The following is a 14,404-nucleotide window of genomic DNA, read 5'->3' as shown; positions in this document are numbered from 1 at the left end:
TTATTATTTTAAGTAAAGTAAGTAACTTGTTACTGTACTTTTATAATGTAGTAACTAATAAAGTAACTAGTACTTTTTTTGAGAGCAGTAACTATAACTATTACTAGTTACTTTTTAAAAGTAACTTGCACAACACTGGAGAAGAAAAAACGGGGTAAATGAACACTAGAACCGCCAAGGGATTCATTTTTGACTAACCCTGATACTGACGGGCTGTCAGGAGAGAGAGAGAGGAAAAGAGATGCCTCGTTTATTTCCCCTGTGTTATTATCAGAAGTTATTGGAAACTTTTGAATAATGTAGTTCATCTACTTTTAGTAGTTTGTTTTAATGTTTTAATTATGTTGTTTTTGTTTGTAGAAGTGCATCATTCCTTGATTTATTGTAAAATGAATCTGAACTTTTTGATCTGTTATGATGATAAACTGAAGCCATTTCTAAATTAACCCAATTAAGTGAGTTTTAAATCGTCCTGCTTAGTTTATGCTTAGTTTGAAAATGATATCTATGTAGGTGCTGACGCTGTTGGCGGTTCTAGTGTTAACAGAAATTTTAATTAAATATGTGTAATGGCAAATGCCATATATGATTTTCTTACCTGGAATTCTGCCTTTTTGAACAGACTTTTTGAGTCCTAGCTATATTGTCTGCAGTTCTAGGGTTAATATTAATCTAATATGATTNGTTTGGATTCAAAGATTTTGTCGATGACGGTAATAAGAAGAGAACAGCTGTATGCAGGGTCTGCAGCATAAAGATCAGTGACAGGACCACCACAACATCGGATGTTGTGGTGGTCCTGTCACTGATCTTTATGCTGCAGACCCTGCATACAGCTGTTCTCTTCTTATTACCGTCATCGACAAAATCTTTGAATCCAAACTTAACTATTTTTGGAGTAAAGCTAGCCGCTGCCATGTTAACTGACACTCCTGCCGTTTAGTGGGTTGCCAGGTTTGCGCTCATGGCGTTATAACCACGTTTTTCGAAAAAACTAAACGTAATATCCCACTACAAAAACAAACGCAAATATTTAATTTTAAACACTCAAGTCCTTTCAAGTCATCTGTCTCAAGCTTAAGTCAAGTCTCAAGTCATGAATACCAAGTCAAAGTCAAGTCAAGTCTTTTATCAATGTTAGTCAAGCAAGTCTCAAGTCAAAAAATATGCGACTCGAGTCTGACTAGAGTCAAGTCATGTGACTCGAGTCCCCATCTCTGCTGTTTAGTGATTGAATATTATTGTATTCTCTTTTTTCGGAGTTGCACTTTGCAGACGGTCCCTGAGCACTCGTTTCTACTCCGGCTGCGGATAGAGACCAATGTAATGTGTCCAGCTCGGAAGACGGCGCGTATTGGCTTTTTTTGATCAAAATGTGATTGTAGTTCGTTGTCAACCTTACCACGGTACTTAGGAGACGTCATTTGTGTCTGAATAACGTTTTGTTCATGAGTTATTGATCCGTGAAATCAGAATCTCCCAATATCGTTCCAACTTTACTGAACTAAGCCAGAAGACCGTCTCATTTCGTAGACCGCTCGGTTTGCTGTTCCTTCACTTTATTTTTATATACATTTATTTTGGACGAAAACTTAGCGTGAGGAAAGGCATGTGTGGCGTGAGTGCGTGAGATATGGGTTAATTGCGTGACTCTCACGCTCAATGCGTGAGTGTTGGCAGCATGGTCAACATGAGCGGAAACACCTGCGTGGGTGGATGTGTGTGTGAAGCTAAGCGTACAGGCTCTAAGTGTCTATCTAAACACAAATAGAAGCAGACCCTATAAATGGACATTTAAAGTAACACATTATCACTTCACACCCTAGTTCATCATGTTCTAATATAACAAGGTGTTGGAATGAGCACTACCACTTCTAGCCGGGGTAGCCATTGTTAGCAGTTACAAATGTAACAACGAATTACATGGTATTTTGCGCTCACAAACATATTGAGAAACATTTAGATAAAAGAGAGAGCTCTACGTACGACTGAAACACAAATAGTTACGCGCTAATAATTTGTATTTAAATCCAGATGTCACTTCTGTTAATGTTTGGAGTAGCCATCTTGGATTTTAAACTAGGGTTTGGTAAGATTCACCTGACTCTGAATGGGAACTCCAACCTCCGTATGTGTTACTGTTGAAATCTCTGCTTTGGAACTTGGAAAATCCGACTTTGATTTTGAATAGAACGCAACTAACTTTCTGAGCCGACAGCATAAACTTCGAATTTTTTATTTTATTTTTGTACTCACGGATGTTAACATGTTCTGACATGTAACAAGATCTTGGCCGTAACTTTGCTACTACGTGCATGCGAACACATTCAAGATTTCTGACTGCAGGTGGAGCTGTCAACAGCTTGCAGGGCAGAGGCAGCGTCAGGTGGAAACACTGGCCAGGCCTGAGGGGTCGGGTAGGAGGGGGGCACCCGAAGGAGCAGGGCCTCTGAGAGAACCACGGCATGTTGCTGCTCATGGAATGATAAGGATGTTGGAGAAGGACGGGGGTTTGGGGGAATGGAAGGGGTCACGGGAGGGTTAGAATATCTTGTAGTGGAGCTGATCTGAGCCAGACAGAGATACAGTATCCTGTCAACTCCAGACACACTCCACCACGCCAGACACAACTTTCAAAAACAGAGTCACATTCCACTATGTTGCCATCATTCATGTAGGCTGTTTATACATAAGGGCAACTGTGACAAACATTTGTTAGGAACAACTTTATTTTGGCTTACATTGGAGATTTTGTAGTTTACATCTTAGAAACTTGCATTGGAAGGCACTGCCCCTTTTCATATCAGCTGCTTGTGTTACTAAAAAAGGCTAACACATGTAATCTGATAAAGCTCATTTCCTGTTTAGAGTTAACATTCCTGTATTCCCGATAAGGCAACAGATCGAAAAGAGACTTCAATGAACCAAGGTGATTTGCACACCCTTAAAATCAGCCATCATAACGTAGCGAATTGCTACCAATGGTCTGTTTTTTTGGTTTGGATGCATCCTTTATTGGCGGATTGTCCAATGACATAAGGCCTTACCTATACTAGCTTTGTTAGAATTGCATATGAATTGTATAAAAAAAAAAAAGACTGCATAAAATCCAGATTTATAAAGAAGAGAAATGTGTTCAATACAGACTATAAACACACAACATCAAAAATAAATAAATAATTGAAAACAAGAAGAGAAAATTATTAATATAATAAATATAACAAATATCTTACATAAATCATAATCATCATAATTATTTTCATACAGTGTGGCCAATATAACATTATCATTATTAGTTTTCAAACCGTTAAATACTGATCTACTAAATATTGTCCTCGGTTGGGTAATATTGCATTTCAGGGTAATATCAGTACTAAGCTGTGATTCATTCTGGAAGTGCGTCCAACTCCAATTTTGGCCCAATAACATTATGTAAAGCTGCAACAAAGTTTAATGAAAGCCTCCATCATTTTAGAAAGGCAAAACATTCAGATATGTTCAATGGGGACAGAACTGTATTTTTGGTTTGCGGGCAGAATCGGAATGTGCTTCCTCCAACTGTAATGAAAAGCAGACCCCAACAGAGCAGAAGGCTTGTGATCATGAATGACACAATTAGTCTTGGATAAGGAGAGTGGTGGAATAGTAGCAAAGATGAAAGATGCTTTAGGAGGTCAACAGTTGCGATAACCCAGGCCCTAATCTGTCAAAGCTAAAACAGACATGGTTCAACGATAGTAATAAAAGAAGGATGAAGGACACAAACAAGTGAAAAGCCTAACTGGAATTATAAATATGTCCCGTGTTATTGTTCGTCAGTGATCTGCAGAGGAGATGGTGGTGAACATGACTAACTGGTGAAAATTGAATTTGCCTGGATTATCCTCCTTGTGCAGGGTCAGAAGACTGATGGTAAACAGAAGTAAATAGACAGAATACAGGCGTGCACAGGAAGGAAACGTTAGTGGTGACATCCTATTTGTGTTCACCCTCATCAAGCGGCCATCTTTTTCTGGAAGCACTTAATTTGGATCCTCTGTTTGCTGTCATTATATCCTTCCTGTTTATCAGCCTCATGCTTTAGCTCCAAGCCCAAAGAATGATTAGGGAAACTGTCGGATGGTAATCGGATTAGCCCGGCATTTGACGGATCATAAGATCTGTTGGAGCGTCTCCACCACGGACTGCCCTATGCTGATATTATAGTTGTGTTATCATACAGTGTGTAGAGTTTTGGTGGTTTAGTTGTTAGGTTAACAATAACAGGTTATGTATCCTATAAAACTGTCTTTACCTTGTCTTCTGAATATGACAGTACTACTAAGTTCTGCAGCCATTAATTAGGTGGGAAAGCTTGACCAGTGCCAATTCTAAACATGGTACAGCAAATGGTAGACATCATCAAAAACAACCTCACTTACAGCTGAATCTGTTGATTTTTGGGCCCTCGACATAACACACACAAGCTGCTGTTATGTCATTTTGACATTTATGGCTGACGTGTTGGCATATATACTGTACTGTATGCACCTATTTTTAAATCCTGATAAATGTTCCGCATGTTCACTAGCTAACTGCTAAATGTATCTGTTGTCGTTTAGTGTTGGGGATGTAGTGCAAATAGGCTTATCAGAGTTTTCTCACCAAAATATTTGCATGTTGCTACATATACTGTAAGGTGTGGCGGGGTGAGAATTTTGGGCTGTAAAACCAAAACAATAAGTTCAAGGAAGAAAAAAAGTCTGGCACAGATATGTGGGTTCATACGGAGCCCTAAAGGGACATGGAAAAAGTCACAATAACGGGTGAGTATCTCGTGCACACGAGAAAAACCATTTCATTGCAGACTGTTATGTTTACGTGGGGAAGTGACAGTGCACACGTTATCTGAGATATATTTCAAACTCAGACTTAATTTTATGGAAATTTCGGCCAGGGGTGTAGAGCTATTTGTTCAAGCACCGGATTGGCAAAACAGGAGAGTCTGTAAACCAGTCTGCCTTGATCTTTGAATTAATGTCCTTGACTCTCAGAGTACCTGATGCCTGCAGCTGGTTTAAAGGGAAACAAACACTCAGAACACACACACACACAGAGCGGAGCTGAGCAGAGCACAAACAGACTCACATCATGCAACCTGGTGACCGGTCATCTCCTTCATTAAACTAATAAAAGGGGGAGTAATCGGGCAGTTTGATGTGTGTGTGTGTGTGTGTGTGTGTGTGTGTGTGTGTGTGTGTGTGTGTGTGTGCGTGCGTGCGTGCGTGCGTGCGTGCGTGTGTGTGTGTAGAGGTGTGTGTGGTTAAAACGTTACTTAGCAGCCTGCGGTCACTCTTTAGCTGTTCGGATGAAGGTAGTGCATAAAAGCTCTTTGCGCGTTGGTGCTGCTCTTCTCAGAGTCTGAGTTAAACGTCCCGCCGCCTCCTGGAGTGACCGCTGGCTGCTACGTTTTTAAACACACCCCTCTGGCCGAAATGTCCTTAAAATTAAGTCTGAGTTCGAAATATATCTCAAATAATGTATGCACTGTCATTTCCCCACGTAAACATAACAGTCTGCAATTAAATGGTTGTCTCCTGTGACTCTTTTTTTGTCTCTCTCTCTTTATTTATTTTTGTCCATGTCCCTTTAGGGGCTCCGTAGGTTCACTACTACAAGTGTACCATTTCGCATTAATTTGGTCAAATGAAAAAAAAAAATATTCTGCATACAGTAAGACAACATTGACGGAATGTAAATCTTACATTTTAATGAAATGTATTAGGTCAACAGGTTCCACATTATTATATAAGGTTAGTTGAAAGCAATAGTATTAGGTTGAACCTAATATTTATTATTCAAACGTAATATTATTTCTTTCAACTTACCTAATGCAATTATGTGTAATTTGTTTAAATAATACATGTATTAAAGTAAAAGTTTTAATTAGTTTTCAGTGCAATGGGTACACTTTCAGGTTACAGAGCCATAAAGCCTACCCTTAATGCAATGAATGCAGGATTAATGTGTAAAGTCCATTGCGTTTTACAATGTTCATGCAATAAAAAGAACTGCACGTAAGCAGCAGTGTGACTGACCAGTTCTATTTCTATTTTTAGGTGTCTTCATCTTGTGTTCCAGCAACAAACTATGAGCTTGTAAGTAACACATTTTTCGTTTTGTTTTAGTAATTGCTTCCATGCTGTACGTGCTCTGCAGGCATGATTGGATCCTTCCTGTTGCAGAATTATTACAAACAGTGTGGCAAAGTAACAGCCTCTATCAGCAACAGTAACAAGGTAGTTACCATTGAGCATAATGGAACATTATCTGAACGACCCTTGAGACAAACATGGGGTTTGGGGATATAATAAATGAACCAGACTCAACCATTGTTTGTCAGTTGTTGGTGTTTGCTGCTGTTGCATGAAAACATAGAAATCCTCTGGATAAAAAGCTTCATGTCCTTGAATCTGCTTTATCATGATGACGTCTCTTACTGCTTGAGTCTGAGTCTGAGTATGAAAGTGATTTTGCGAGGGCAATAAAAAAATCATGCTTGCTCTGTTGCCTTATTTGGTATTGGCATTAGAAGCCGTGTGAGACTTGCAGATTATTTGCTCACTCTCTTTCTCATATGTTGTGTGTTTAAATGGTTCTGGATGCCTGACAAACCAAAGCAAATATCCCCTGCACTTCTCTGCGCTCACAGAGAAAATATGTCTCCAAATGTCCTTTTTTTCTTTCCTTAAAGCTGCAGTGATGAAGCAGGAACATGTGATTATCCTCTGCAGATGCGTTCACACTAGATGCTTTCTACATGAAGGCATCTGTTTAAGATGTGCAGCCGAGTGGGCTAAGCTCTCTGGACGTTGTTAAAGGGACCTGAGCTCTTTGATCCCTGAAACGAACACATTCAGACAAAGTGCAAGAACATACCCATGTTGGGCCTCCATATGACATACACATTACATGCCACTGACTTAACCTGGAATCTGTTATTGCTGCTAACTCTTTGCTGGCAGCTCTAACTGTTTGTGCTAATGTCCCTTGACTTCAGGTACAGCATCCTTAAAACAGTTAGTATTACTGCAGTAATCACAAAACTCCAAACAACCTTGAATTCTCAAAAATAAGTTTCCCATGCCTAAACTGTGTCGTGTTTTAAATTGGAATCGTATTTTCTCCCAGAATACAGTACAGTTTTATTTATTTCATTCTAAAGAGGAGCAACTATCACAAAACTGAGAAAAAATAATAAAAAGTATTCTGATTAATTATGTCAGTAAAAGATCATGGTCTGGGTTCAAATAAGTACCTTAGTTAAATAAGTGTGTTTAGTATCAGTTACGTATCAGCCGCACAGTGAGCTGCATACTGTAAGCCAAGTGTTTTTACCCTACATGAAACTCGTCCCTGGACTTTAATTGGACACTCATTTGTGTTGTATCCATAATAACCAACATCACTGTGAACATATTTTCCCCACAAAATATAATTGACAATGCAGCTTTTTAAAATTATGACCACATCTGTTTGATTAGTAGCTTGGCTCAGTCAGCTCAGTCTTCAGTGAGTCAACGCAATCACAGAATAGAATCTGTTCTTCCCCATCAATTATCTGTTTTAACAGCTTTAAAAGGCTGCAGGAAATAGAAGCCGCAGGGCATCTGCCTCCATTTTATGCCTTTAATCTTGGCTTGCCAACATCAGTCTCCCCAGAGGCTTCAGTGGATGCGTTAAAGGTGATGATTGCTCTCTTAAATGCTGATGGGCTGAGGTTTAAAACATTTGTTGGTGTACCTTTACCACCGCAGAGAGAGTAGACGAAAGACAACTGGCTTTTCAAGGCTTTCAGTGGGCCATGCAGTCTGATTAAAAACATTGGAAAATATGAAATTACATATTATTGACGCTTGTGAAGCAGAGTGGGATGTCGACCTGTTGTGCTGTTTTCAATCTCAATAACAGTGACAATGACTAAGTTATGTCTGCGTGGCGTACAGTATGTGTTAGCCCTGTGGTCGTGGTTCTGTTTGACAGGGAGATGCTGCAGGTTTATGCGTGGTTGTGTGAGCGTGGTTGTGTGAGCGTGCACGCCTGAGAGCGCTCCCTGCAGCAGCTCTCCAGCCGGAGGGGTGTCAGCCCTCCGCAGCACCTTGTTTGGTAAATTCCTTCGCTTGCGGCCTGAGAGCAACATGATTTACCGCCTCACTCAGGTGCAGACTGATCGCAACATCAACTGTTAACTAAAAAAGAGAGCTTTTTATTTGGAGAATCCAGACATTCCACCCAGATGGGACCAGCTAGAAGAGATACATAGGTTTATTAGTTCATCATATTGTTCCATATTGGATGATATTGAAATGTTTTCATGCAGCTTTTTTTTAGCATAAGTATAAAAGGGCTGCCTCTGGATTTGACTGCTTTTAATTGGACTTTTTAAGTTCAATTAAAGAATCAATACATGAAATATACTCTAACCTCATGCGCTTTATCTACTCTCTGCAGTCCCTGGTTGGATGCAAACTGCATTTTGTTGTAGTAATGACAATAAAGTTGAATCTAATTCAATTAAGGTTAGATTCTTTTGTAGGCTTCGGATTTTGGAGCAACATGTGTTGTAGTGTTACTATGAGAATAAATGGCTTATTTGTTTTAAAGGACAAGCAATCAAAAGACAGACAGGCAGTTCAATTTAGTACAGATCATAAGACTTTCTTAATCCCGGAATAAGAAATGTTCTGTCCTATCCTGTTTTTATATTGACATCAGAGTTCTCAACCCTTTAACAACTGATTTCAGATCAAGCGTACTGATTGAAAGATTATTCCAGTTGCAGACATACGCAACTTCAGTGCACGAACAAGTACAACATGCAAGTCAGAGTGTGTGTGTGGTCACTTCCCTGCTGTCCCCTGTTGCACTCTCACTGACTCTCAGACTAAACAACTAACTCAAACATCGTCATGGCTTTAGGAAAATCAAACAATGTTGATTAAAGTTACCCCAAGGACCATTTAGCAGGTGTTGTGGGATGTTAGATGATATCTCACACCCTTGTAGATGTTGATTATTGGGAATTTCCACCAATTGTAGGCATCAAAGTCTGTTTCAAGATGCGGGGCAATAGGCCTTACGTGGTATCCAGTGGTACAGGAAACTGATCAATTTTCAGTGGAGCCACACTTTTGGTAACTGACAGAAATTAGACTAAATTGAAGTGTGTAAGCCTTAAATGCAAAATGTGTGTCACTTTGAAATTAGCAGCCTTTAATCCTAAATCAAATACAGGCACCCAACTAATTAAGGAGTGAATTAAAGAAACAGAACACTTTGAGAAGGTGATGCCAACGCTCATTGTAATTGATGATATGTGGTTGGAAGATCCCATCCAACCTTTGGCATAAGTGATTACCCCCTACCAGACCCCTGCACTAGGACGTGCAGTGAAGCATGCTGGGAGCATTCTTCAAATGTGCCCTCTTGTTGAGCCAGCTCTATGAAGGTAGATATGGTGCAAAATGCGAGAGCTTGTAAAACCTGATGTGGGCACTTGTAGAAAAAATATCTGAGCTTGTGTGCATACATTTACACTTGTATAAAATATCCACGTAACTATGAACCAAATTTGAAGTCACAGAAGAAAAAAAAAAAGTTTTGTAGCTTGTAGAAAAAAAAATTAACTGAGTGATGAAATGTTCACTTGCAGAAAAAAGTATATTTTTAAAAATATATTTTCAATTACAGCTGCAACTTGGTTAATACAACCTCTCAAATCAGTCATTACAACTTGACAAATCTGCTCTGTGGCAGTATAAATCGACGAATCTGCGGCCTTGACTTTTGCTACAGTTATTGCGATGAATGTGTCGCTAAGGTAATTTTCACCTGTAGATGTGGGGGGAGGAACATGGGGAGGAAGGAGGGTTGGAGCGAAGGGGCGGGGCTATCAGAACGAGGAGGCGCAAGCTCGGGTCAGTCACACAGCCATGTCAGGTCGAACCGGATGACTGCGGGGCCCCACATGTTGCCCCTTTCACACCAACGCGGTTCCATGAAAACGGCTTATGCTACAATTGGTTAAAGCAACAAGCAACAAGTAACCAGTCAATATAGTCAGTTTAGCTTCGGTTGCTATGCTAACATCACCCATTTTATACAAGAGAAACGTTCATAACAGCGTTGTGATGCCAAACAGCGTCAATTCAGACTGAAACACATTCACTTATGGGAATTGGGGATATTTATCAGCTGCTTGTGTGACAGTCAGATAGTGAAGACTTTACGGCGGCCGCTGCTGTGAGTTCATAAACTCCAGCGGACGAGCAGCACTGCAGCGGTCGTTAAATGCCGCTGTAACGGCCCGTCCACACAGCAGCGTTAAAAAAATATTCCAACGCTTCTGCCCATTCACTTTGAATGGGGTGACGTCACTTTGCCTCACTTTTTGCCTAACTGCATTGTGGGGAAGCAAAGCGGAGATTTCCAGGCATCTCAGGATTCAAAAGTTGAGCAATGTTCAACTTTTGAAGCTGAGGTGGAAGCATCAGCCAATCAAATCCCGTTTATGCAAATCTGACAGTACAAGCGCTAGCCAATCAAACCGCGTGTAAACTGGGAGTGACATACCGACATATTCATTTCTATATTCCTAACAAAATGGAGGAGAAATTAGTTATTGCGGTAGTAAATCACCCGGTTCTTTATGACAAGTCCCTATTAACTTACCGGGATACAAACCGGAGGAACCAGGCATGGAGGGAGGTGGCAGAGACAGTGGGTGAAACTGGTAGGTTTTCGCCTGTTTGGGGAGTTTATATCCAGTTTACTTCGTTTTAACATTGCTATTGCTTTGTATGTCAGGGGCGGGAGATTCATGTGATTGGTTGTTGGTTGTGTTGCTCGCAAAAAATCCCCAAGCTTCAGATACGCCCACCTCCAAGATTTTTTTTCGCTGCTGTGTGGACGTACCGTTAACGCATTACGAACAATGAACCACGGCACTCTGGAGAAAAGTATAAGGTTGGAGAAGTAGTTATTTAATTTAATCTGGCTTCGTATGATTAAAAGTGACACGATCATCGAGCCAACGCAGTCCCCCATTGTTGTTGTTGTGAGCGAAGCACGGAGCTAGAACGGGAGCTGCGTGTGAAAGGGGCAACACTAGTCACTTTTGTGTGACTAACCCGATCTTGCGCCTCGTCGTTCTGATAGCTCCGCCCCTTCGCACCAACCCCCCTCCCTCCTCCCCACATTTGCAGGTGAAAATTACTTTAGCGACGCATTCATCGCAAGAAGTGTAGCAAAAGTCAATGTATACTGCCACAGAGCAGATTCGTGAAGTTGTAATGACTGATTTGAGAGGTTGTAATAACAAAGTTGCAGCTGTAATGGAAAATATATTTTTTTAAATATATATTTTTCTGCAAGTGAACATTTCATCACTAAGTTCATTTTTTCTACAAGCTACAAAACTTTTTTCTTCTGTGACTTCAAATTTGGTTCACAGATACGTGGATATTTTATACAAGTCTAAATGTATGCACACAAGCTAAGATTTATTTTCTGCAAGTGCCCACATCAGGTTTTGCACGCTCTCGCATTTTGCACCATATCTACCTTCATACAGCTCTGCCAAGAATAGGTTTTCATTTTGCGCAGACACAGAAACCTGGATGTCTGGATGGAGGGTGAGGGAGAAATATTAGGTATTCCGGTGAGATAGACTGCATATCTGAACCCACCAGAAACACACATAAAGAATGCATGAACCCACAAGCAAAGATATGCGCTCAGAAAACCATAAACCACTGACACTTACGTCATGCAGCTACTTTTTTTCTCTTTGGGTCTTATGTAGTGGAGGAACGGGGCCAGGACATTGCTGAGTAATGAGTTACTGCAGGGCAAAGATGGTCTAGATGTGGTCCAATTAGCACTGTGTTTAGAACCACACATATTTCCCTGATGTGCCCTGTGTTACGCTCTGTATACAAGCACCGAGCAGGCATCCTGCTACGATATATGATCCCAATTCCCTGGGAATGGACAAACTAGGCCGTAAAATAACTGTTTAATATTGAACGAGGAAGCAGGCGTCAGGCTTATGTGTTCTACGTGATGATCCAGCCATAGTCAAGGGTGTATATATTACATAAGTATAGATGTCATGGACATTTTTATCCTGCAGGAAACTACTCCAGCTAAGATGGAGGAAGAGAGAATGACCAAAACTGCGGCAAAATTATTCTTTGCGGATAGTCTCTGGAATTTCGAGAGGAAGTCACTTTTTTTTAAAACATAATTTTCAAAACATCTCTTTTATTAGACAAACCTGACCTAAAAGTAGGCGATTTGTTAGTGACTATTTGATATAGGATAACAACTGCACCTTAGATCCCTAAAAGATGATCAAATCTAACCTTTTCTTTTACATTTAACATCCTTCATAATTGTTTAGTTTACGTTTAGTTTTTTCTGTTTGTCGGTCGGTATTTCTGTTTGTTGGCAGGATTACAGAAAAATACCAATGGGCTGATTTCATTATATTTGGATGAAGGATATGGCATTGGCTTAGGAATTTCTCATTACATTTTGGAATGAATCAGAATCACTTATGGGGAAGGCCTTGGTGGAGGTCTACAATTGCCCTTTTAGTTAATTCTGTAAAATGTAGTGTGTGCACTCTTAGAAACAGGCAAAAGTGTATTCTTTAGTCTCAAACACTTGAACACACTTGTAATTTACATTGGTTTACATTGCTAATTACAAACATACAGTGGCTTGTAAACTGCATTTTTATGAAGTCATCCCACGGGGTGAAGTGTTGCAGAGTTAAAACAATCCCAGTCCTTCTGACCTATTATCATAATGGCACGCTGCGCTGTAATTTACCCTCACCAATATTTCCTCCAGTGTAAGAAAGTACTGTTTAGTTCAGTCTGTGGTCACATTCAGACTGCTTTGTTGTGTCAGGCTTTCCTAACTTTAACTGCTGGTTGTCAGACTCCAACATCCTTCATTTTTTACCCATCAACACTTGCAGTTTAGATCTTTCTTATGATAAACAGCACCCTTTATTGCTTGGAATAAGACTTTTCACATTAAGGTTATGTGTGCTTCCAAAGCTTAAATGTTACCTTGCTCATTCACCCAATTAAAAGAAAAATATCCTCAGGAGAAAAACAACAGCATTGTTTGATCTTTCAAATCTGTATTAAAGGGGCCCTATTCTGCTCATTTTCAGCTTCATATTTGTAGTTTGTGCCTCTTCTCTGACATGTCTCCATGTTTTTAATGTTCAAAAAGCTCTTTATTCTTCTCATACTGCCTGTGCTGCAGCACCTCCTTTCACCCTCTGTCTGAAAAAAGAGCCCAGTCTGCTCTTATTGGTTAGCTGGTCGGCTCTGTTGTGATTGGTCAACCGCTTAGCGATGTCGCGCCTCTTAGGATATTATGTACATCGTGTTAGAGGTGGCCAATGGAAGCGAGAGTGCTACATAGCGATATCACTATTTTACCGAAGTTAAAGGTGCCATTTCATGCTTTTCCGGTTATTACCCGTCCCCTTATGTTACAAAGGTTTTTCTGCATGTAAACGACCTGCAGAGTCACAAACCCTCAAAGTAAACCCTGTAGCGAGTAAAGCTCTAACACAGAAAAGACCTGTCTCTGCTGCCCCAGAACGCTTCGTTGGAGATTTCTCTTTTTCCATTGTTTTCTTCCTGGGTATGGTGACGTGCCCATACCCAAATGGACCCATTGGTCCAAATTGACCAATCCGTGGAGCTCCTCACACACACACACACCCTTTTAGCGGCAACAATATGACGCGCTGGGGGGGTGCTAGCGGAGCCTCGCAGCGCGGCGAAACTGTGGCATGCTTACACTGTAGGTGCGCTGCAGCCCCCTCAGCTCAGTGGGCGAGCTGACCAATCAGAGCACACTGGGCTCACAGGGAGGGACTCCAAACAGTCAGTGTTGGTCTCTTTTACCCATGACAACAACTGTTCCCTGTAGTGACCCAAACATCTTCAGACCATGTGAGCAGCTCTGGGAATGTCCACAATTCAGTTTTTGTTTCTGCGTACAAGGTACTAGGACAAGGAAACGGGAATAAGAAACAAAACAAATACATTGTAGTGATGAAGAACAGAAGTCAAGATAAGGCTTGCGCAATTCCCTTTCCCCTTTTTTCATATACAGTAAAGGAAATTTCGATTATGTTCCTTTGTTATTTCCATATTGGGACATATGCAGTGTTGAAATATTAAGAGAGTGTGTGTGTGTGTGTGTGTGTGTGTGTGTGTGTGTGTGTGTGTGTGTGTGTGTGTGTGTGTGTGTGTGTGTGTGTGTGTGTGTTGTCGTACCTCGTGGTCCGGTATCTCGGAGGAGAGAGTCTTTCCCAGCACGGCGGCCGTCA

At 40.7% G+C, this 14,404-nt stretch overlaps 1 protein-coding gene across 1 annotated transcript in view; it reads left to right on the top strand.

The window, feature by feature from the left end:
• Positions 1-14,404, top strand: part of LOC104951515 (tensin-like C1 domain-containing phosphatase) — a 186,470-nt gene that overhangs the window by 86,240 nt on the left and 85,826 nt on the right. Inside the window, exon 4 of the mRNA XM_010778175.1 lies at positions 6,099-6,137. Coding sequence (XP_010776477.1) covers positions 6,099-6,137 — 39 coding nt within the window. The remainder of the gene's footprint in view (positions 1-6,098; positions 6,138-14,404) is intronic.

This window comes from Notothenia coriiceps, unplaced genomic scaffold (genome assembly GCF_000735185.1).
Source record: "Notothenia coriiceps isolate Sejong01 unplaced genomic scaffold, NC01 NC01_scaffold00018999, whole genome shotgun sequence".
Taxonomy (NCBI): domain Eukaryota; kingdom Metazoa; phylum Chordata; class Actinopteri; order Perciformes; family Nototheniidae; genus Notothenia; species Notothenia coriiceps.
The sequence above is the reverse complement of the archived record's forward strand: the minus strand, read 5'-3'. Positions and strand labels throughout refer to the sequence as shown.